Raw genomic sequence first — 21732 nt, 5'->3', positions numbered from 1 at the left:
TCTTGCGCAAATCAAAATAGGATAATTCAATACAGGAAGAGACCTAATAAAAAATAATGGAAATTTGTTAACAACATTAAACTTAGATACATCACCAGGGATAGATGGGGATGGGGAATAAATCCCAAGGTCATTCAACCATCTAGAGCAATTTTGAATAACCCACATCAAATCAATTTTTACTGCTTTTATGAACTACCTTATCCGATGTTGCCAATAAAATAATAGGTACTAATAAACACACACACAAAAAAAAAAAAACCCATTTGAGAAGCGGTTTGTTCAATTGTTTGTTTAGCAATGCGGTAATGCATAGTTGTTCGAGAGAAACTCTGTTCTCAATCCCTAGGGAACTATAGCCAAGACATGCTTAGTTCAATCACACGATAGGAAAATATGCCATATAATCTTAATACAAGAACCACAAATACATAGTAGGGGTTGACCAAACTCCATTTCAAAATAATAGTTTGACTGAAACTCTTGCATGTTTACGCAAAGAATTTTTTTTCAAATTTTGAATGCAATAAAAATTTCATAAGATAACGCCACCATAAAGAAATCTTAGAAATAGTTGGAGACTTGTTATAAGAACTCAGAAATATAGCAATTAGTCGAGTGGAGAAACAACCATCTTTGGATAAAACACACGACCATCTATCATTACCAGTGGAAATATGCACATCAAGGAGGCATAGGCGGAAGGTAAAAGAGAAAAAAGAGAATGCAAATTCCAATTATTGTTCTCAGTGAAAGAAATCTTACCACTAGCAATCTCTTAGCCCAATTTTCAAATAGTAAAATAAGAAAAAATAGAGTAAAATTATAAATAATTTGTAGGGAAAGAAAATGCTACCTAGCCACAGACAGTGCACCGTCGGCCCTACACCTAGATGGCCAGACACAAGGGCACACGAACTGTTTGGGTGCAAGGGCAACGTGTGTTGCATGATCAGGTGATATTTTTTCTCCCAAGAAAATATTACATTGGGTAGGAGCACGCTACCTGGTCACTTGGCCTGCACGAGTGCGGGGGCCAATTGGCGCATGCTTGCAAGCATCACGGGTGCGATTTCTACTTTTCCATGGTGTGGGGCTGTTATTACGTCCCTTGTATCTAGGTGCAGCCGTGCAGGGGCCACGTGACCAGGTGACCTTTTTTCCCATATTATAATCTAGGGAATTTATTGACATTGATCGGCGACCAGATGTAGACTTATCTTTATCTATCTATCTGATTTCCTAGTACTCTACAGTGTTGATCCATTCTATCAATCCCCAGAAGGAAAGATTCTAATCGAACAGGTTTGGCAGTGAGACTACGACACATGTCGTTTCCATGCTAACATGATCCGTCAAGTCCCAAGTCAAAAAAAGATCACGGCGTACGTTACTGTCAATTACTTACTTTATTAATTTGTATATATTTCCCGCCCTGGCCCGTTTCATTATTTCCCTTAAATTTCATTTTTAGTCGTTGAAGGCTTGAAGCTATAAGCTCCATTGTCACTGTGTTAGAGGTTTTGGCGTTCAATATGAAGCCTAATCGCAAACGCAAGAGATCGGATACAACTCCCATGGTACGCATTCAGATCTCCGTTCACCAGTTCTTCAAACCCTAGTAAAATCAGGCCTCAAACGATTCAGTCTAGCTTGTTCATTTTTAAATACATTGTTCATCCATGAAATTCAAGGCTATTACTTGATTGTTAATCTTTTTTCCCCCCCCTTTTGATGTTAGTTTTAATTATAAAATCTTGACGAACTTGCTAATCTCTTAATCTCTTTTAACTGTTACTAATGCTGCATTCCATATTTCAAATGGAAGAACTTAACGTTATTGGATTCCTCCTTGATCTTGTCGAATATGCAGTTGGCTTTGGAGGAAATCATTGGTTTGACGACTAAGAATTCCAATGGCTTGGCTTCAAACTGTTCGACCGGTGACTGCATCTACTTGGCCGGTTGTGTTGTTGTGATTTACAATGTTGATTCCCGTACTCAGTCTCACCTCTTGGTGTCAGCACGAACGCCTAAAGCTTTGAGTTGTGTGGCTGTCTCACAGGATGGACGTTACATTGCATCTGGAGAGGTAGAGCTTCTCTGTCTACTCACACACTCAAACATACACGCTTCGTTTTTGGTTTTTTTTTTTTAAAATCTGGAACTAGGGGAAGTTATAACCTGATTCTTATTCCATTTGAAACTACAAGATTAACACAGTTGGCAGGTGAGCTTTCTATTGAGTATTAACACTGGTAATTTTTGATAGAAGTCCCATCCTCTCCCTTTTATCAGATTGGTTGATTATTCATTTATTTGGGCTGGGACAACAGAAAACGAAGTGTGCCGTACAAGAGTTGTTAAGGACTCTGCCGTTGCCATTGACCGTCCATGAATGTCTATGATGGCTGTAGGAGACCTGCTATCTGTCAAGGAAAGATGAAGCCCTTAAGGCTGATTTTGACCATATCTCCTTCCATTGTGATTTTAGAGGAACCAAATGGAGGACTGCCTTTGCGAGCGTGTATCTATTTTTATCTGTTGTATTACGGAGGAAGAAATTAGAGAGTGTAAATGCATTTGTGCATGTTACAGACCTGTAAAATGCATGAATGCGATCACCTTCCTCCTCGCCATAAAAAAGATGAAGAAGAGTGCTGGCTTGACCACATTGTTGTTTATGCAAATTTTAAGGCCATTCTCATTTTGTAGGTCATTAGGAAATCAATAGTTACAAAAGAAAATAAGAGAACAGAAGCCAAAAAAGGGAGGACGATTTACTGACTGGAAACAAAGAATTTACTGAAGAATACATATGAAACAATATACCATGTTTATTGGGTTGTAGCCACTGAGGGCGGGCCTTGGTGCAACGGTAAAGGTTGCTCCATTGTGACCAAGTGGTCACGACGAGTCCGGAAACAGCCTCTCTGCAAAAGCAGAGGTAAGGCTGCGTACATTATGACCCTCCCCAGACCCCGCAGTGGCAGGAGCCTCGTGCACTGGGTACACCCTTTATTGGGTTGTAGCCACTACATAAGTTTAATATTGATTATGTAGAATTATCAATAGGAATACCCAAAAAAAAAAAAAGAAGCTGAGTTATTCTGTGATAATGACATTATGTAGTATACACTGTAAGAGTTCTGGTTTAAACATCTTACCCATGCATATCTAACATGATGCTGCAGTCAGGGCATCAGCCAGCAGTGCTAATATGGGACTACTCAACTCAGGCTCTTATTTCTGAACTGAAGGGCCATCAGTATGGTGTGGCATCCATTGCTTTCTCACCCAATGGTTAGTCAGGAATGATCAACAGAGTTTATCTATTCCCTCTATTATCAAGTGTCTTTATAGCCTCTTTATTTCTCATTTTGCTTGGAAAATTTATAATGGGTTTTGAGCATTTCTATTATTTCTCTCATTTTCTTTTCTCTTTCAAGGAAAACATATGGTTTCTGCTGGATTTCCTCGTGATGGGTACCTGTGTCTTTGGGACTGGCGGAGTGGGGCACTGGTTGCAAAGCTTAAAGCAAGTTCATCTTGTTCCACCATTGCATCTGTTTGCTTCTCATCAGATGCAAAATGTTTTGTTACGGCTGGGAAAAAGCACTTGAAGTTCTGGAAAGTTGGATGTACAAATATCAGGGCTAACTTGCTGCCTTTGGATGGAAAGCTAGCTATTCTTGGTTGCCAGAGAGGAAGCTCTATTGTATCTGTTACATCCCCCACCTGGACTGCTAATAACCTGGTTGGTAGTGACCGGGCTGGCAAATTCTGTCCAATATATGCATTGACTGATGCAGGTAGTTCCCCCACCCCTCTTTTAGCATTTAACCAGAGCTGTTCAGAAAATAGTTATACCTAGATTGGTTACAATCCTATAGTCTTCTTCCCCTCATTGTACAGGTGTTCTATGCCTTTTACATTCTGGGCTTTCAATAAACAAGTGGGTGGATTTAAAGGTATGTTGGGTTAACTTTAAATTATATTTCAATTACTCTGCAATTCAACGTATGAACCAGACAAGTGAAGCTATTTTTCAGGCCTACAACTCTACAAGGTAAATAGGTGAGGTCACAATAACACTTAGGCATATGAAAATCTTTTAAGTGAGTCTTATCTCTTCAAATTGTCTTATTACGATGCAAGTCCCTTTTCTCCCTTCTCCCAATTGTCTGTTCATTCGATACCGAGGAGTTAATTCACTTACTATTTTTTCTGTTGGCTGCTTAACATGTCTAGTTTCATTATTCAAAAACTAATTTTCAGGTTCAGAAAGGCTTTGCGCTCACAGTATCAAACAAGCTTATTGCTTGTGCATGCAGTAATGGGGTTGTGCAACTACTGACAGTTGATACTCTCAAACATGCTGGAAGTCTGCAATATGCTGATGTTAAAGAATGTCGTGAGGCAACAGATATGGGCTATCATACAAAATACTCTGATAAAGGTTTCCAACATTCTTCGGCTTTCCCTGATGCAATAGCTTGTCAATTCTCAACCTCTGAAAAGCTCGGTAAAAGCATTTTGAAGTGTTAGAATTGTCTTAATTACTTGGTCATTCCTTTCATTGAATCTTGGAGTAAAAAGTCCCGCCTTTTGCAGTGGTTGTTTTTGCGGATCGCAGTCTCTATGTATGGGAAATACATGATGGATACAAGGTGATCTCATTAGGAATTTTCCTAGTTTATTCTTTCCATCCTCTTCTCTCTCTCTCCATACACACACATATTTGTTTTGTTCTTACTAGTTGTACTTCCAGCTTGATTTCATTTATTGGTCAACTGTATTGTATGGATTTAGTGTTGTTAAGTTATAGAAATCCATAGCAGTTAATTTTTGAGTTTTTTCTTTTTAAAAAAAAAATGTAGCGTTGTTTGTTTCTTTTTCTTTTTTCCCCCACAGGTTTGTCAGTGTTATGTGCTTGCTTCACACAGTGCTTGCATATGGGATGTTCAGAATCTCCCTTGTGAAAACAGGCATGATTCTGTTGTTTCATGTAGAGGTTGTTCTGGCAGAGTTTCTTTTGCAACATGCTCTGCTGATGGAACCATTAGATTTTGGCATTTCACCTCACAACCTAATTCAGTTAAGAAAGAAGAAGATGGAGATCTTTCAGTTGACCAACAAATTGGTGGTAATTCATTGAAAGCTGGGTCTGTTCGTGCTATTCGTTTGGGTAAGATCCATGTTAGCGATACCTTAAATCATAACCTCTCTCTCTTATGCAAGCGCCTTAGTTGCAAAATATTTTTCTTAGGTTTGGTGTTGATAGTTAGATATTTGACTGAATAAGCCTGCTAGCATCTTCACATTTGGAAACAGACATTTTATCTGTTGCTTAAAATCTCAGGCTGTTCTAAGTTTTTCTGTTCAGCTTAATATCCATGCATACCATCTGTGAATTTCTTTTGTGACACAGTTATCCTCTCTTGTTTTCCTCTACAGAGAGTGGTGGAATATTTGAATGTGATATTGTGATTGACGTTGGCAGTCGAGGCTTTCGATCCATGGCAGTTAGTTCTGATGGAAAGTACTTGGTGGCTGGTGATTTTCTGGGGAACCTCCATATTTATAACTTACTTGATTCTGATTATAAATGTTTTCAGGTATGTCGGTTAAACCTGAATTTAAAACATGTACTTCCCAGTGGGAAACTGCTAGTAGATATTGTGCAGTATTTCCCCCCCTTTTTTTTCATCTGAAGCATGAAATATAACTTCCTGGACAATGCCAGGAAGCTCACAATGCTGAGATCCTCTCGTTGAGCTTTAGCTTGTCAGGCAAGAATACATTTATTTCTGAACAAGAAGCTTCAAAAAACCTTTACTTGCTTGCTTCAGCAGGAAGAGATCGAGTCATCCATCTTTATGATGTCAATAGGTCTAACTTTGTAACCATATCAATTTTCAAGAATTCTTTCTGTTTTAGATGTATAAGTTATACAATCTCCTCTTTACATCAGGGGTTTTGATCTCATTGAAAGCCTAGATGATCATTCTGCTGCTGTGACTTCTGTGAAATTTACTTTTGATGGTCGCAAGATTCTCAGCTGCAGTGCTGACAGGTAAATTCCATGAGGAACTTTCAAGTTTTGAAATTTTGACTTTCTTTTTTTTTTGGGCGGGGGGGTTGGCAGTGATGGGTAAATAACTTCTTTCCACTTCCACTATGGACCACAAATCTATGAATCAGGAGATGGATTGGTTCCTGGTTTCCTTCCAACTTAAGCTATTGTTCGTCTTTCCAACAGGTCCGTTGTGTTCCGTGATGTGTCCGTAGAAAATACTGGTTGTAAGATTTCACGACGTCATCATCAAATTGCATCTCAAGGCACAATCTATGACATGGCTATAGATCCTGCAATGGAGGTTGCCGTCACTGTTGGCCAGGTCAATTCCTTGCCAATATGTAATTATTTTGTATAATGAACCAGTGGTAGCTTGTAAGGACTTCAGTGACCATATACCATGCAGCCAGTATATATATGTGAACTGTTAGATATATGGCCAGAATACCGTGGGGGTATTCTGGACCTCTTTTCTTTGTTATTTTATTAGTTTTGTATTATGTGGTTTAGTCCCACATTGCTACCATACAGATGTTTACTGTTTTATTACTCTTATAAATAAAGAGTGCTTGGGATGAATAGATTATCCAAGCTTTCCCTAATTTTAAATCTGTCCACATGGTATCAGAGCAGATTTCGAGTTAGGGACAAAACCCCTCCTTCGAATTTCAGTTTTCTTCTCCCTCTCTCTTTCGATCTTCTTCTCTTCTAGTTCTCTCTTTCTTCTCCCTTGTTCTCCATTCCCATATAGGGCAGCACTGATGAGGTGATCATACGATCCAGTTGCTGCCCCATTACCTCTTTTATGCACTATAATTCTGCTCGATAAGGACCTGCAAGCTCTGCTGCGATATTGGATCTTCAGTTTTTTGGAGCTTGCTTCTACAACAACTACAAGGCATTAACTCCTTCCTTTGAAGACCACAAACTGCAGCAGGATTTCTTTTTTTATTGGTTCAGTTCTTATCTACAGATTTGAAGACCTCCTTGAGATCGATCCTACTATCACAGGGTTTTTTTGCAAAACCCTGACACCTATCGATCTTGGAGTTGTTGCAGCCCAGTGTTCCTGATTTTTCTGCAGGCTGTTTCTTCCAGTATAGAGGGTTAATTGACCTCAGTTGAAGCCATTTTTCTGCAGAATTTTGGACTCCTTATTATCCTCATCGATTTCAGCAATTCAGGTTTTCTCAAAAAACCCCGCCATTATCGATATAGGACTCTTCACTCGCTTCTGTCTCGATTTTGGAGTTAGTTCAGCCTTCACTAAGACATTATTGGACTTCTTCTCGGGCGTATGGGTGATTGTCTCGATTCTTCGACTACTTCGATCAGCCACCTACCGATGGTCACCACAAGACGACTACCACACTTCACACCAAATCCTATTAAACTTGATGGCTCGAATTACCTTTTATGGTCCAGTGCCGCTTTTGCCATTGCTGGCCGTGGTCTCATCACCATATTAATGGCACTAGTGTTCAACCCATCGCCCCAGGCCGCTCAGACAGTGGCTTGCTAATAATGGTGTTCTCATGTCCTACTTAATTGGTTCAATGACTACAGATTTGCAAAGATAACTTTCTTCTTCTAGACACACGCACGATTTGGGCTGCTTGCAAGGAAACCTACGGGCGGCTTGGCAATGATGCCCAGGGTATATGAACTTAGGCGGAAGGTCCTCCATACCACTCAAGGTGAACTTTCGGTTAAGTACTATGCTACTCTCTACGCGATGCAGTGGCAGCAATTAGACCACTTCTCGACTTCCACCCGTCTATAGTTGCTTGATATTGCTTCCTATAAGAAGCATGTGGACAAGATCGGTCTATGATTTTTGGCTGGCTTGAATGTGGAGTATGATCCAATTCGTGTTCAAGTGTTGGGCCATAAGCCTTTTCCCACACTCGAACAATCTTATGCATTGGTTTCATCTGAGGAGAACCGTAGGGCTGCCATGTTGCACCCGCCTATTACTGATAGATCGCTCTCAAGGTCGCGCCGCCCCTTCTGCACCTAGCGCACTGCTTCTCTTGGTGATTCTACTACAGGGACTATTGTTTGTGAGCACTGTCACAAACCCTATCACACCAAAGAGAAGTCTGGAAACTTCATGGGAAACCGGCTGATTTTGAAGCTAAACGGCGCAAGACAAAGATAAAGACAAAGACCAAGGCCCATCGGGATCGAGATCACATTACAGCCCCTACTATCGACACTGGTCTATCCCAGGATGATCTACAGGCCCTCCTACGTATGCTCAGGACTTCGCGCGCCCTCTACTACATCGCCTCGCCAATTCCTCGCCTCCTTCAGGTTCACACTTTGCCCGGTCAGGTATTCCATTTGTAGGTCATTGTGCTTCTGTGGCTTCCCATCCTTGGATCATAGATTCTGGAGCCACAAATCATATGATTGGTTCCTCTAGTCTGTTTCACAGATATTCTCCCACTTCTGGGAAAGATAAGGTCAAAGTGGCTGATGGGTCCCTTTCTTCAATATCTGGAAAAGGACTCATCAACTGCACTTCCTCTCTTCCCTTGTCTTCTGTTTTACATATTCCTAATTTTACTACTAACCTTCTTTCCATTAGTAGTATTACTCGTGATCTTAACTGCAAAGTCATTTTTTTTCCATCTCATTGTGTGTTTCAGGATCTGGACTCTGGGAAGACGATTGGATTGGGTAAAGTGCATGGTGGCTTGTACCTGCTTGATGACGGTCGCTTCTCTCCACCACCATTGCCTTCTCCGCTGCATCAGAACTCCTTGGTCTCTTCTGAACTTTACCAGTGGCACTCTCGGTTAGGTCACCCCCCTTTAGGAATTTTAGCTCATTTATTTCCTAATTTGGTCGCCCTACATACTAAGGATGACTTTTTTTGTGAGGCTTGTGTTCTGGCCAAACAGACACGTTCAACTTATCCTATTTCAAATAAAAGGAGTTCTTCTTGTTTTAATTTGGTACATTCGATGTTTGGGGCCCTAGTCGCATGAAGCCCTCTATTTCTAGTCATCGTTGGTTTGTCTCTTTTATTGATTGTCATTCTCGGAACACTTGGGTATATCTTTTGCACACTAAAAATCAGGTTTTCTCATGTTTTCAGCATTTTCATAAGATGATTCAAACTCGCCCAAGCTACTCTCAAAATATTGAGAAGTGATAATGGAACCGAATTTATGAATCACAATTTCAAAAATATTTGGTTGATCATGGCATTATTCACCAAACTAGTTGTGTTGATACACCCCCCGAAATGGTGTGGCGAGAAAGAAAAAACCGCCATTTGTTGGAAATGGCCCGGGCTTTGATGTTTGCGAGGAATGTTCCTTCTCATATTGGGGGGATGCGGTTCTCACTGCCGCCTATCTCATCAATAGGCTCCCTTCTCGGGTTCTTAATTCCCGTACCCCCCCCGATATTTTACTGGGCCATTCCTCCTTTATTGTCCCTCCCAAAGTATTTGGGTGTGTGTGTTATGCTAGAGATACCAGATCTCCAGGCAAGCTTGAGCCTCGTGGGCTCCGTTGTATTTTCTTGGGTTATTCTCCAACCCAGAAAGGTTATAAGTGTTACCATCCCCCTTCCCGTCGTACCTTGGTGAGTATGGATGTTGTTTTCTATGAGACCCTTTCTTATTATTCTTCACCACCTCTTCAAGGGGAGAGTTCTAGTGAAGATGTGCCCTTTGAGATTCCTCCACTAGAGGTTCCTCTGGCTGCTGTCCAGCCTCCTTTGACTGATGCCCAACCTCCTTTGGATGATGTCCAACCTCCTCCGGCTGTTCCTCCCTCACCTAATGGGAATCCTTTACAGGGGGAGACCATAGAAAATAGTGTTGTTAATGTTCCTATTCGGGGAGTCGACTCGTCCGAGAACTATTGGTGAATTTCGAAGAGAATTGACAATTCCAACATACTCACCTACACAAGGGGCGAACCAATAGAGCGATCGCATCCACTTTAGCACCAATACCCATCCAATTGCGCTCCAGATCCGATCCTCCATCTCCTGGTAATCCCTCTTCTTCCGACCTACCTATTGCTCACCGCAAAGGTACTAGGACTTGTACTTTACATCCCATATCTCGTGTTGTTTCTTATAGTTCTCTTTCTCCATCTTTTCGTGCTTTTGTATCTTCTCTTTCTTCCTGCTTCGATTCCTAAAACTTGGCAGGAAGCATCTACAGATGGAAAGTGGAAGGCAAGAATGTTGGAAGAAATGAGAGCACTACATAAAAATAATACATGGGAGCTTGTGACTCTTCCTCCGGGAAAGAAACTAGTTGGATGTAGATGGGTCTTCGTGGTCAAACAGAAAGGCGATGGTTCGTGGATCGATATAAGGCACGCCTCGGTTGCAAAGGGGTTCACTCAAACTTATGGAGTTGACTATCGGAGACCTTTGCACCAGTGGCGAAGCTCAACACCTGTCCGGGTGCTATTATCCTGTCTTGTAAATCTTGGGTGGGATCTTCACGATTAGATGTAAAGAATGCCTTCCTCCATGGGAGCTTGAGGAGGAGGTATATATGGACATTCCACCAGGCTTCTCGATGATAGGACCAGGGCAAGGTCTCGTAGACAAGCGTGCACTTTATGGGCTGAAACATCACCTAGGGCATGGTTTGGCGATTTCACAAGGTTATGATTTCAGCGGTTATAGGCGGAGTAATGCTGATCACACTTTGTTTATCGAGCGAGTTGGTGACAAGGTAACTCTTCTCATAGTCTATGTGGATGATATTGTGGTCACTGGTAATGATGGTGATGCTATCAGGGATTTGAAGCTCCTCCTTGGCCGTGAGTTTGAGGTCAAAGATCTTGGTCCTCTGAAATATTTTCTAGGGATAGAAGTTGCTCGCTCTTGAAAGGGCATCTTTCTTTCTCAAAGGAAATATGTCCTTGATCTATTGATCAAACAGGGCTGCTAGGTGTCATCCTTCAGATACTCCTATGGAAGCTACTACAAAACTTAGGGAGAAAGAAGGTGAGCCTGTTGACAAGGGTGTTTATCAGCGGTTAGTGGGCAAGTTAATCTACCTTTCTCACACACGACCTGACATTGCAGTTGCTGTGAGTTTGGTGAGCCAGTTCATGCATGATCCCTATTCCTCTCATATGGATGCAGTCCGTCGTATTTTGAGGTATTTGAAGTCTGCTCCAGGAAAGGGAATCCTTCTATCTCCCACGGGTCACCTTAAGATTGAAGCCTATACTGATGCCGATTGGGCTGGTTCTCCTGACAGGAAATCTATCTCTGGTTACTGTTCCTTTGTTGGTGGGAACCTTGTCACATGGCGTAGCAAGAAGCAGAATGTTGTGGCCAGGTCTAGTGCTGAAGCCGAGTTTCGTGCGATGGCCCAAGGAATTTGTGAACTTCTGTGGCTTAGAGGATTATTACAGGATATCGGTGTTGCTTTCCATCTTCCCATCATGCTTTATTGTGACAATAAAGCAGCCATTAGCATTGCTCATAACCCTGTCCAGCATGATCGTACTAAGCACGTGGAGGTTGACCGACATTTCATCAAGGAGAAGCTTGAGGCCGGCCTCATTTGTGTTCCTTTTGTGAAGTCTACTGATCAACTGGCTGATGTGTTCACTAAGGGACTGAGTAGCAAGCTGTTTCATCCTATCTTAGTCAAGTTGGGCATGCATGATATATATGCTCCAACTTGAGGGGGAGTGTTAGATATATGGCCAGAATACCGTGGGGGTATTCTGGACCTCTTTTCTTTGTTATTTTATTAGTTTTGTATTATGTGGTTTAGTCCCACATTGCTACCATACAGATGTTTACTGTTTTATTACTCTTATAAATAAAGAGTGCTTGGGATGAATAGATTATCCAAGCTTTCCCTAATTTTAAATCTGTCCACATGAACCCACGCAGAACGGCAGTGAGTATGCCAAACAAGTTTCAAATATGCTGCTTAGGCCTTTCCTAGGCCCACAATTTACCCAACCAGACGACCATGACCATTTCTATGACTATTCACTGTTTTGTTTTCATTCCGTAAATTTTTTTTATTACATTGGACGGTACGTTAAAATTCACTTCCAAACCACCCCCCATATTGGAGTCAATTCTAGCTTCCCTGCACCTAGCAGGTCGCCGTTTATCCCTGTATGCCAGCTGGTCAACTATTTTTACAGTCTTCCCATATGGTACTTTAGCATCCTTTGATAATATACCCTGTATTCAGCTCATTGTTAACTTTCTATTTGTAGGATAAAAAGATCAACACATTCAACATTACTGCTGGAAAACTTGTTAGAACATTTAAGCAACAGGGGGACTTTGGAGAACCAATAAAGGTTAGCTACTAAAATTCCTCGTTAGCAACATACCTCCACATCTTCAGGAACTTATTCCTACAATAATTTTTTCCCTCAGGTAAACATAGACCCAAGCAGCAGCTACATGGTTTGCTTATATTCCAACAGGTCTATTTGCATCTATGACTTTACAAGTGGAGAATTAATTGCAAAAGCTGTGGGGCATGGTGAAGTCATAACTGGTGTCATTTTCTTGCCCGACTGCAAGCATATAATTTCTGTGAGTCCTGTTTTTGCTTAATTTCCATGGCGAGAATGCAAATTTTTTTTTCCTTTTGACTCATTGTAAAACAAATAATAATAATAATAATATTAATATTAATATTAAGGGTAATGTTGGTAGATCTAGAATGAAGTTCACTCTTAACTGCCATAATGAAGGGGTTACTTGTTCCATATTTTGTAATTTTTCTCTGATGTATTACTGTGTATAATTCAACGAAAGTAATTTTATGATGCTAAAACAGTGTCAAACAATTAAATTTACAAAAATCTAGTTAAGCTTTGAGACATTATTATGGACTTGCATAATGGGATAATGGTCATTATAATTAGGATAAATATGGCCATTATTTTCTATGAAGCTGTTTACATTTGAGCTTTAACACTGTTAATTAAACCATACTTGATGCATAGAATGGGATCACATGTCATATACATTTTATAAAAATGCAAAGATTGTCATTCTTGTAGTTAAGAAAAGCAAAGATTGTTATTTAATATTTCCAAACTAAATATCTTGAAAATAATGTCTGCTTTAAAAAATTTAAGTCAGATCCAGTGAATTTCTCATTATCCAAAGACCCAAAGCTTTAACCTGAAGACTTGTATTGACAAATAATATAAGAAGTTTTTTTTTTTTTTTAAATAATTTTTGGAATCAAGATTCAAGATATCCAAAAGGTTTCATATTTTTCTTTAGAAATTTCAAAAACATCATTCGAAAGTCCAAGCCTTAAGACTACCCTACAATGTCTTAATTTTTTTTTGGGGGGGGGGGGTGTTCATGGAGGACAATAAAGCCCAGCAAATGCATACTATAAAGGTTTTAGGAAAAGGTCTCTGAGCTGGTGGCATAGGCTACCTCAGCACTTTCTATCTCCTCCTCCTGACACACTCTCTCCTCTCCCCTCTTGTCGTCGAACCATCTCCCACCCTCCCCATTGACTGGCTCCCCACCCTGCCAGCTCAGAGATAACTCTCCCTTTCTTAATTCCCCATTTTTAAGCTTTAGGTATGGATAGTAAACAAGAAGCAGTCACTCTAGAAACCTGGTGTGCAAACACATAATAAAACTCATTCTACTAGAAACGTTACTCTTCAGCTAGAAATGCATCCAAATAACCAGGCTTAAAATGAAGTTCGGTGACATAGGTTGTCATGGTTTATTGGTGTCTCAGATTTCATTCTTTTTAAACTAAGTGTCTTGTTTCTCTTCTTCTTTTTGACCCCTTGGTCTATATGCCTGTCTGCTCTACTAAAATCAGTGACGAATTGGAATTGGATATTTATTATAGGTAGGTGGTGATGGTTGCATTTTCTTATGGAAAATACCAGCTCTTTTGTCATCAAAAATTTTCCACAGAATGAAGGAACTTGCAGATAGCAAGTCTGCAATAAGCATGGACAACCCTTTAACTTCAAATGAAAGCACATTGCATGATTCCAAACATACATGCATACTGGAAAAATCTGTTCAGGCTGTTCAAAAATCGCTTTTTCAAGAAGGGAATACTGACAAAATTTCAGCTTTCAAATTTAGCATTTCAAGGCTTCCAAAGTGGGCCCAAGCCAAACTAATTAACAAAGAGACTGTCCCTGCAGATCCTCAGCCTACACCAACCCAGGTATTTTCTCCTAATGTGCCAACAATATAGTTCTCAGGATGTGCAATTTTGTTGTAGATATTCTGACTCGTGGGACGGCATCACACACCTGATGTCACAATGATACTCTTGGAGATTATATGAGATTCGTAGGAACTGAAACATCTAGAACCATCATTATTTTTTTTTTCATCATCCTGATTTATGTATCTTCCATTTTGATACATCCCCCACCATAGTGTCTGCAAGTAGATATGGGATCTTGGTCTTCGATTGTGGATAATGGCGGGACATCTGTTTCAACGTGTCCTATGGTTCAAAGACCATGTCAACGTGATTTGGGAGGCACTGACATATGCTTTACTGATGTGTCTAAAACTTCATTTGGCACCCACACCAGCCAAAGTTCTCCGATGTCAAATGAAATCCCAAGGTCAGTATTGCTGTAAGTAGTTTTGCCAAGTTATGCTAGCTAGTTCATGGAAGATGCTCTAAAATATTCACCGCTGTATGGTTTCTCTTGCACCTGCTTCAGCAACTTTACCATGGGCAATCGCTGGCTCACTATTCATACTGTTTGTTTTGATCCACTGGATTCCCCAGAAGAGAGGGATTTGAAGGATGCAATGCTGCCTGCTCCTGTTCCAAAATCCTGTAAGCCCATGGCCTCTGCAATCATTATATCCATTAATTTTTTCTATTTAGAATAACTTTTCTTATTTTGCTTGACTGGGATGGGCTATTACATTTAGCTTAGACATGATACATGATCTGATGTTTTGACAGATACTTTGGGTGTTAACCATTGCAACTTTGCCAAAATTCTCTATGTTCATTTCCACCTACAAATAATAATCATGTAAGAAACTCTAGCAAAAGGTTGGCAAAACTCTCTATCCATATGCAAATGTGCAACAGATACTTTAGGTGTTAGCCATTGCAACATCACCAAAACTCTTCCTGTTACATTTCCACCTGTATAACAATAATCCTGTATGAAACATTAGCAAAAAGATATTAATGCATAAAAGAAGCAATAAAGCATCTTCATGTCTTGATTGGGCAATCTTTGGGCCTAGGAAGCCCTCCAAGTGGGATCCCCTCAGCACCCAAATGTGTAGAATTTAGTTGGAGTTTATATACCCAAAAACTGTTTATGAATTATCTTCCCTCTCAAATCAATTGAAAGAAATCCAATCTTTATACTTCTTTTGACACCTACAATCTCCTCTGGACCTCTTCCCTCCCCAAATTACACCATTAAGCCTCTTTTGGAAACTAAAGCACTACTTGGAAGAAATGTGTTTGGTAGTCAGAAAAATATACTAAATTTGCCATCAGAAATTGAAATATGAACTCTCTCTCTCTACTCACAAGTGTACATCATTCCCTCTTTTTGGGAACTACAGCACTAATACTTCGAAGAAATTTATTTGGGGTTCAACTTTAATTAGAAAACTATACTAAAATTGCAATCAGAAGTTCAAATATGAACTTCATGTGATTGTGCAGATCCTCAGCAGGAGAGCCTGATGTTGCTAACATTCATGCATATATTTCAATTTAAGATATTGTAATTTTGAGGCAATATTATTTCCTTCGCAATGATGGTTGGGCCCCCCTCCCTTCCTCCCAGCTGGCCGCTGTTTGGAATGCCTTGCCTTCAATCTTAAGATGTCCCAGAGGTTCAGGTGATATTGTTAGTTGGTCTCCTTCTTCGGGCTTGTTTAGTTCCAAATCTGCTTGGGATCTCATCAGAACTCGTGCTCTGGTCTCTCCTTGGCGCTAGTTGATTTGGTTCAAGGGGCATATCCCCCGCCACAGCTTCTCGGTCTGGCAGGCTCTCTTTAACTGCCTCCCAACACAATCTTTTCTCATCTACCAGCAGATTCCTATCTCCCCCAGCCTGTTGTCTTTGCTGGAATGCTTCAGAAGATGTCGATCACCTCCTCTTCACTTGTCCCTTCTCTTCAATTTGGTTCGGCCTTTTGGATACATGCTGGCTAAGGAGGAGAAGGATTTTACCCTTTGTGGTAAATAGATTTGGGTTGATATGACCTTTGCTGAGAAGTCTTTCTGTGATGTGGAGGGAAAGCTTGCTTTTGGAGCTGCGGTCTCTCATATTTGGATGGAGCGTAACCTCAGGAAAAGGACTTCGAATTCAAGAACCATCCAGCAAATTTGGGACTCCATAGTCTTTGATGTCAAAAGTAAAGGGTGTGGGATTTCCTCTAGATGTAATAGCTCCCCAAGGAACAGTCATATTGTTGTCTCCCCAGGCCTCCTCCCTCTCCTTGCTCCATCCCCTGGGCCCTTCCTTCTTAGGGTCTTAGGGGTCACGCTTTGTATTTCTTTGTGTCTTGTATTTTCTTTTTTGTCTCCCCTCCACCCTAATTAGGGTGGTTCCCTGTTTTTCTCTCCTTTTGATAATGAATTTTTATTCACAAAAAATAAAAATAAAATTGAGGCAAGTCTTTTTGAGCATAATAATATTTGTGAAACAGTACTGGAATCCAAAGAAAAGTTAAGAAGACATACAATAAAGAAACCATTACAAGAAACATAAGACCTTTGTTGGTTTTCAGAGTCGAGTACTTTTGCCAGAATAGGAATTGTAAGAAGGGAAGGTTTTGCAACACAATCATTAAGTCTTATTCTGTAGATGTATGGATGTGCTGCTCCTTTTTGTGAAAGTTCCAGGATGGGTTGTCGTCCCTAACTCTTTGTTTTTAGAAATTGATCCAGGTGGACTTTTATCTTCAGTCCTATCTACTGGATGGATGATTCTATCCTGGTGAATGGATTCTTTTCTCACATCACAATTTTGCTTGTCTTTGGCTACTAGTTTAATTATTAGAAAAATCCTGGAGAATTTTTATTTGTCTTGTTCATCACCATTGTGATTATATGATCATAATTATAATTGACTACCCTAATGCAGTGCAAGACCCAGCTGTGGAGAGAGTACAAAACAGTGACAGCATGGAGATTGCATTGGGTGCTCCAGTTGTGAGGAGGGACCTCCTTGTGGAGCCTCCTTATGAGACAAGTAACCGGCTTGTGAATGACAGCCAGGTTCTCTCTCTAAGTGAATCAACCTCAAGTGCTGTTGACAATTTGTGCAAGAAAGAAGGCCAATTAGGTATCCATAAAACAGAAGCACGCTCTGAAGCTGTTGCCAGAGATAAACAGTTGCATTCTTGTGCAGATGAAATCATGGCCAATGCCACCGTTAAAGAGAAAACTGACTCCATGTACAGAGGCAATGATCTCTTCAATCAGCACTTTGGCAATTTATCAACAGCTGTAAAGGTTGGTGCTGCATGGTACTCTGTTACTTCCCTTAATTTGTTTTAATATTGCCATTCAGTGTCATCATGGTTGCAATTTTCTCTGAATTATCAATTGGATTTGAACCTAATTATTATGTTCAGATACCATTACACTGTCCCAAGCTGTTTATTTGAAATCTTGAATCTTGTGGGATCTATGAACATGAAAACCACCCAAGGAATTCCCAAGGTCCCACAATCTTCATCCTGATTTTTCCTGACGATCTTATCAAAACTTATAATATATTCAATTTATCTTGTCCATTGATTATGTTAGAATGCAACTCTCTGCCGCATCATCACACAGATCTTGGCCTTATAGAAAGTGCAAACTGGCTTGAACTTAGTTACACAGGAAGGTAAAATGACTAAAATATAGTACATGGACTATCTCCTGGTCACTTTAATTCCAAACCCGATGTTGAATGCTTAAATAACTTTTCTCATGACTATATCTTACGATTGGCAATTATTTCCTAACTTAGAAGCAATGAGATTAGTTGGAAAGTTGCTCCTTGAATGGCTTATGTAACCCTGCATCAATCTGATAACTTGCATCCATTTGGACCTGTAAAAACCAATGGTCTCAAGAAATCCATTAATCAAATAGTTAAGGTCTGTGTGTGTGTGTGTGTGACTCACATGCACATAACAAAATTACTTGAGTCATCTCCACAACTCAACTCCCAAGACCAATAAGATCTAAAATCTCCATCTAAATTTTGTGAAGTTTAAACTCTAGTGAAGAAACCACTTCATTCATTGCAACTATAAATAGTCAAAGGACCATCCTTATAATTATTGAAAGAGCCATCCTAAATTTATAGGAATTCCGAATCAGGGCATCAAAATAACAGCCTTGAGGAACCCCATGGTTGGATGGGTGTGCTGAAATCCCTCCATAGGTGTCACATGCTTGCTACAGTAGTATAAAAGTTTTACTTAAATATTATATGTTACATCAGATTGTTTCTCTCTCTCCCTCCCCATTTTCCCCCCGTTAGATAAGTTCACTTCCTCCAAGGTACTTAATTTGTTCATCTCTGGTTTCTCTGTGTGTATTTTATCATAAATGTGTCTGCATGCATACACAAATACCTCTCATCATGTGTACATGAGATGCTTAAACCATACTAGTATATTTTGATCTGTTTTAGCTTGCGGGCAGGAAATCGTCAGCGAGTAGAAGCTACTCAGGACGCTTCATAGTGCGTAATGACCATCTAATGGGATGCAAGAAACTTTTTCACACACCCAGTCAAAATTTGGGTGCTGAGTCCCTGAATAAATGGGACAAAGTTGCGCCTCATAGTTCATCAAGAGGTCCACTAAACCAGGGGCTAGGAGAACTATCAGATGCTTGTGATGAGGTATGCCTGTTAAATTTAAGGTAGTAAAGCCACTGGCTTGTAATAGATGAACCAAATGGCTCCTTGGTGAAAGAAAGTTTCTCATTAGTTGATAACTGTGAAAGCATGCAAACTAGTTGGAGTAAAGCAATTTAGTGAATCATGTAAGGGCAATTCTGTTACTTACTGAAGATAAAAGACGATTAATTTCACATCAGCGGTTCAAACAAGGCCATGAAGAGTTGTTTAATAGGTGGCAATTAACTTTGTCTAGTAATTACTGGGATCCCAAAACAACTCGTAGGATACTCCTCAATATAGTTGTCAAGGCGTCGCCTTGTGACAACATGCCTTATATTATATCATGTTTTTGACACTTAACGAGCTTACATTGATTTATGTTTATTGCTTTGTTTGTCGATGGAGATGCTTATATTATATCCTTTGCTTTATTTATTATATGTTGGTCTCCTCATATTAGGTCATTACTAGCATCATCATATCATATTGCACTGATATAGCTTGGAAGTTGCATATAAGAAAAATTATATAAAATATATTATTATATAACATGTATTGCATATTGAGGGTGCCTTGTCACCTAGGCGCCCCTCCAATGCCTTGGGTCACCTAGTTACCTTGACAACTATGCTCTTCAGCTAGGGGTACAAATGGGGAGGGTAGAGTCAAATAATGGTCTTACTCGTACCCTCCTAGTCGGTACAAGCCTTTTACCCTTATCATATAGAATACGGGTAAGAAATGCCACTACCTGGCACTTAAACAGGACAGATAAACCTATATCCAAATCAAATTCCATCTATTTTCCTAACAGACAAGCATAATTAATTAGCAGTACATACATAGTACTAGTGTACTACATTATTCGTCAATAAAACCTCATAAACAACCACAAAATAACCAAATATTGGGCCTACTATGTAGGCTCGATCACGCTGACTAAATAAATCATGTGCATAATGCATGTAATATATATGTATGTATGGGTTGGTCAGAATAAAGCTCTTACCTTACCCTCCCCGTTTACCTTAGTGGTATAAATCTTTTACCCTACCAGCCTAGGCTAAACAGTATAAAGTTTTTACACTTACCCTCCTAATGAGGGCCAGGTAAGGCGGATAAGTCAGGTACTGGTTTCCTTGGCAGCCCTATCTTCTGCTTCTCAATATAGATTAGTGTGGCTATGTGGAGGATAGAGTTGGGTAATGCCCATACCCTTGTCCTCTAAGGAGTCTTTTTAAAACAAAAAAAATAATAATGACTAGTTTGGGGGTATTTTCCCCTACTCTTTATGGTAAGGTGGATGAAGTCTCAATGATGTTCTCTTAACTTGTAATATCAATCTTTTATCCGTTTGGGTAGGGGATTTTGATTGGGCTATGGTCTTAAAATTAAGAGTATCCATGCATATTAGATAGGATGGGGGCTACGGATATACAGGCTTGATAATGAGTTATTACATATAAACATGTGTGCATTCAATATATATGTCTCAGATTGCTTAATTGTTCCTATCTAGATGGGTAGAGGAGAGGGAAAGACTCTTCCCTTACCCTCCCTGTTTTCTTATAAGATACGAAATCTTAAGCTTAACCCTCCACACTAGGGTAGGTAAATTGGGTAAATGGGAACTGCCCCTAAATTAATGGATTCACAATAGACATGCTGCTGATTATATAAATTCCTCCTCCCCCTCCAATGCCTATAAGAAAGAACAATGAAGAAGGATAAAAATAGCTGGTGGCTCATTTTGCACAACCAATAGCATAATACCATGCTGAAATGTGGCTGTTCTGGATGACTACTACAGGGTGTGAAGAATGCAACAGGAAGCTTGGTGAACCCTGCTTGCGTTATTCAGAGAAGTGATTCAACTAGTTCTGTGAAAGATAATTTGATGAATATGGAGAGAGCCAGAGAGAAATACCAGATGGAAGGTATTCCACGAATAACTGAGGTCCAGGAAATAATAACTGGATGCAACAAAGCATTGCTTAGCCTAAATGATGCAGCACAATGTGCACTCCAGTTATTTTCCAAGTTGGAAATTCTGCTCTCCGGCCAAGATGCAATTGCTGGGGCCAAAACTAAATTTTACACTCAGGCAGCCGAGCTCGTTCCATCAATCAAAGAGAAAGTTAATGCACTAGCTGATCTAGTGCAGTCTGACAGGAGAAATTCCTGTTCTAATAATGGGGCAGAGCCTTCCGGTTTTGAACCTATATGATGAAATTTTGCAGTCTTTCTCATTGCATTCTTAAGTTGGTCAGGAGGAATACCATCTAATACTCGTTGGTTTGTATATAGATCTACCAACAGTTGTATATGAAGATGTTATTGCCTTGAAACAATAAATTGATTGCTGAAAGGATCCAATGGGATTTTTTGGCTACTTGTTCTCACGTTATCTTTTCTTTTATTTTATTTTCAATGAATAATGCATGTATTAATCCGAACCTTTGAATCCGAGTTTTGTACATTAATTACTCGGACTGACATAATAAAAACTCGTTTGATCAAGAATGTGTTATAGATAATATATTAAGAGAAAGTTCAGAACGTACTTGACGTAGATCAATTATATCGATCTGCTATGGCGAGTTTTGGATCAGAAGCTGTGATCAAAACCAGATGACGAAAGAGATGGGGAAAAATAAGGGGAAAGGTTTCAGATCGCAAATAAAAGAAGAGAGCATGCAGATTGTGGGGAAAGAGAATGAATGGGGTAATAAACTCAATTCAAAAACAAACAAAATCTAAACCATTCATTCAATCATGTGTTTT

General features: G+C 39.9%; 1 protein-coding gene across 5 annotated transcripts; it reads left to right on the top strand.

Moving 5' to 3' along the window:
* The first annotated feature begins 1453 nt into the window (after window positions 1-1453).
* On the top strand, window positions 1454-21350 carry LOC122648850 (mitogen-activated protein kinase-binding protein 1). Of its 5 annotated transcripts, none has more exons than XM_043842124.1 (20): window positions 1454-1580; window positions 1874-2092; window positions 3195-3303; window positions 3450-3812; window positions 3916-3971; window positions 4279-4525; window positions 4615-4670; window positions 4915-5188; window positions 5458-5618; window positions 5747-5892; window positions 5975-6076; window positions 6263-6401; window positions 12313-12399; window positions 12479-12640; window positions 13938-14267; window positions 14561-14679; window positions 14782-14900; window positions 17188-17558; window positions 18736-18948; window positions 20759-21350. In XM_043842124.1, exons 1-20 carry the CDS (start codon window positions 1536-1538, stop codon window positions 21173-21175), a joined length of 3735 nt encoding a protein of 1244 aa, XP_043698059.1. In that variant the 5' UTR covers window positions 1454-1535; the 3' UTR covers window positions 21176-21350. The 5 variants fall into 5 exon arrangements, with proteins under 5 accessions (XP_043698059.1, XP_043698057.1, XP_043698058.1 ...); XM_043842122.1 differs by having other exon boundaries at window positions 14486-14679; window positions 14785-14900; XM_043842123.1 differs by having other exon boundaries at window positions 14486-14679; window positions 17200-17558.
* The last annotated feature ends 382 nt before the right edge of the window (window positions 21351-21732 follow it).

This window comes from Telopea speciosissima, chromosome 1, assembly GCF_018873765.1.
Source record: "Telopea speciosissima isolate NSW1024214 ecotype Mountain lineage chromosome 1, Tspe_v1, whole genome shotgun sequence".
In the NCBI taxonomy this organism is placed as follows: Eukaryota; Viridiplantae; Streptophyta; class Magnoliopsida; order Proteales; family Proteaceae; genus Telopea; species Telopea speciosissima.
The sequence above is the reverse complement of the archived record's forward strand: the minus strand, read 5'-3'. Positions and strand labels throughout refer to the sequence as shown.

What these genes read in the sequence shown, in the direction of transcription:
- LOC122648850 (XM_043842121.1), top strand. Translation starts at nt 1,536, where the DNA reads ATGAAGCCTAATCGCAAACGCAAGAGATCGGATACAACTCCCATG. An exon ending in CATTGCTTTCTCACCCAATG is followed by an intron (nt 3,304 to 3,449) that starts GTTAGTCAGGAA and finishes TTCTCTTTCAAG; the next exon opens with GAAAACATATGGTTTCTGCT. An exon ending in ATGTCAAATGAAATCCCAAG is followed by an intron (nt 14,680 to 14,781) that starts GTCAGTATTGCT and finishes CACCTGCTTCAG; the next exon opens with CAACTTTACCATGGGCAATC.